The 2,788-nt window shown below is 36.3% G+C and overlaps 1 protein-coding gene across 1 annotated transcript; it reads right to left on the reverse strand.

Moving 5' to 3' along the window:
- Positions 1-6: 6 nt before the first annotated feature.
- LOC109968177 (granulins-like) lies at positions 7-2,788 on the reverse strand. The gene is made up of 5 exons (XM_020614248.1): positions 2,693-2,788; positions 2,254-2,391; positions 1,998-2,144; positions 963-1,106; positions 7-602 (listed from the first exon to the last, which is right to left on the reverse strand). The coding sequence occupies exons 2-5, from the start codon at positions 2,389-2,391 to the stop codon at positions 522-524; spliced, it is 510 nt and encodes a 169-aa protein (XP_020469904.1). The 5' UTR covers positions 2,693-2,788; the 3' UTR covers positions 7-521.

Consider the following 2,788-nt stretch of genomic DNA (forward strand, 5'->3'; position numbering starts at 1 on the left):
ATATCAACTGTCTTTACATGCTTGAAAGAATAAATAAATCAAATCAAATCAAATTACAGAAGGCATACGTTCATAATTTGTTGACTGTTTCCAAACCCAAATTCAGCACACTCACCATACTGCTTTGCAATGCATTACTGTATTTAATCTAACAATGAAGATGCTGGAAATAAATAATTTGAATGTTGTAGGAGAAAATGTTGCAAAGGTAGTTAAAAAAATTATTAATGAAAATGAATGTTGATGTTCCTTATTTATGAAAACCAACTATACAGTACTGTTCATCCAAACAGGAATAGCAAATGAATAAGATTAAGAAGAGTAGATTATTGATCCATTTAATTGTCTATTGAGAGAAATCCTAAATCTGGACAGTTTCTGATACTTTATCTATAAAGCATTGGTAGAATTTACTTACAATGTGTACCAAAATGATGAAAAAAAAAGCTGTCACAGCGCACTTTAACATGTCCTCAGTCTGCTGTGGCAAGCTCCTGTGTTCCTGAGGGGACCCGAGAGTACTATTTGGTGCATGACAGGGAGGAGGGGTCACACTTATATCCATACATACAGCAGTGCCGACCATCAGCACAACACTGGCCCTGAAATCAGTCAAAAATTTGATGTTGTAGGACAAAATATTGACTAGTAAAGTACTGCAGTAAAAGGAGATAAGCACATCCATATCTGAGTATATGGTCACAACATGGACATTCAAATCTATGAGTCACATCGGTTTGTGATGTTAATGGTGTGGTGAACAGACACAGTGTTAAAAGATGTTGATCATCTAATGTTTTTCTGCCTTTTTAACCTACTGCATTCCAGTTATGTAAGCACTTATACCGGACATTTAACTTCAGATCAGTGTACCATTGTTTGTTGATATCTTTAATATTTGATAAGCTATCTGACACCAAATTTAAAATAATGAAACAGCTGCACAAATGCAAATTTCATACCAGTGGGTAAGGACAGCAGGTCCACTGGCCTTTGGGTCCCTTGCAGCAAGACTTCCCTTGTGGGCAGTAAAACCTGGAATCACATCGAATGACTCCAACCTTGTGGGCACCACCACTGGCCTCTGATAGAGCTGTCATAGGTGTCTGAAAAGTAATCACAAACTGACTTATCTAAATATTTAATGTTATATAAATATAAATATATATATACACACATATATATATATATATATATATATGTGTGTGTATGTGTGTGTATATACACTCTCACTGGCCACTTTATTAGGTACACTGAAACACTTCCACCTTAACCTCTGTTAATGAAGCTCAAAATGTCTCAGTTTTTTGGTGAAATTGTCATAAATATATAAATTCAGTTATATGTTTATTATTAAGGTCATAGTTAAAGGTGATGTTGTACTGGACTACATTATATTCAGAGGTGTCTCTATCTTTTTGTCCGATTTTAGAACATTAACCATTTACAAACAACTAAGCAACAATCAAAGCCTGCATTAAAATATTTCTCTGGCCACTAAGGGGCAGCAGAAACAAGCTGTAAACATGATACATTCTTGTAAGCCCATATACTGTAGCTATCATGTTGCTAAATAGTTACACAGCCAGCATATATGGGGTTACATTAGTGTTCCTTTGGAGTCATCATATTTATTATTTGTTTTGCATTCCAGCACCTCCTTCAGGAAATATCTGGTCTTTATTAGAACAAATTTAAATTTAGGGGGAAACTTACTTATCACAAGTTTAACCCTCAAAAATTCTGCTAATCCTGAGTGATACGTGGAAGTATGTAATGCCACCTTTTTTCCAACAGAGTCCCATCCACTTTAAAAATACAAGAACAAAACTGAAATAAAGAGATATCCAATGTAACAGAACAAAAGGTGTTCCAGCTGTGTCAGAAATGTATGTTCAAGTAGGAGCCCCATTGTTTATGGTAAGAAAAGAAAAAAAAAATATGGCCTTTAAAACCTACCTCGAAAGTTACTTATAGTTTAGTGTGATATGTCCTACCTCAAGATTGCCTGGTTCTTTTGCAGCTTTTTTCTTCACCATGGGAATGTTCATCCATGGCTGATTTTTCTTCTCACAGGACATTGTGACCAGGTTGCAGTGAAACCCTGAAGGGCAGCAGTGAGCCTGATCAGAGCAGCACACAGCCTGGAGACACACATCAGTACAGCAAGGCAGAGCATTATTAAGCATTATTGGTGGCAGTTTTTAACAACAACAGGTCAACTTAATGAATGTGCGGATTCATCTGACTTACATTAGGATATAAGCAGCAGCTATATCCATCCTTAGTCCTACAGCAGGTGTCAAAATCAGAACAGATACTGCCATCAGGACAGGTAATGGAACATGATGCAAACCCCCACACAAACACCAACAGCCAGATCCTCAACATCTGCAGAAGAGTATTCATGTAAAGTGTGTTCAATTCAGCTGTGTGCTATTTCAGAGAAAAATCTCCTTGAAAACTGCAGAATCTCACAGATTTTGCATCTTAAATGTTAAACTTTTCCATTTTGTTCAGTTGCTGTAACTTCCAGTTTCGTTTTAGCTTGTGCTACAGTTCCTGTTCTCTAAAGCAGCCTCAATGAACAGTATTAAGAAGAAGTTGTGACAGATAATTAAAGAACTACACTGTTGACACTTATAACAACAAAGGATTTGATGCAAAGATTTGATTTTTTTTAATTACGTACCTTCTGACACTGAAGTGATTCCACAGTTTCCTGTAATGTGCCTTGCACTCTCTCTGAACTGAGCAACAGACATGCCGTTATTTATATGTCAAGTTA

Source organism: Monopterus albus, unplaced genomic scaffold (assembly GCF_001952655.1).
Source record: "Monopterus albus unplaced genomic scaffold, M_albus_1.0 scaffold143.1, whole genome shotgun sequence".
NCBI classification, from domain to species: domain Eukaryota; kingdom Metazoa; phylum Chordata; class Actinopteri; order Synbranchiformes; family Synbranchidae; genus Monopterus; species Monopterus albus.

What these genes read in the sequence shown, in the direction of transcription:
- LOC109968177 (XM_020614248.1), bottom strand. Translation starts at nt 2,391, where the DNA reads ATGTTGAGGATCTGGCTGTTGGTGTTTGTGTGGGGGTTTGCATCATGT. An exon ending in GCTGCTGCTTATATCCTAAT is followed by an intron (nt 2,145 to 2,253) that starts GTAAGTCAGATG and finishes GTGTGTCTCCAG; the next exon opens with GCTGTGTGCTGCTCTGATCA. An exon ending in AAGAACCAGGCAATCTTGAG is followed by an intron (nt 1,107 to 1,997) that starts GTAGGACATATC and finishes ATTACTTTTCAG; the next exon opens with ACACCTATGACAGCTCTATC.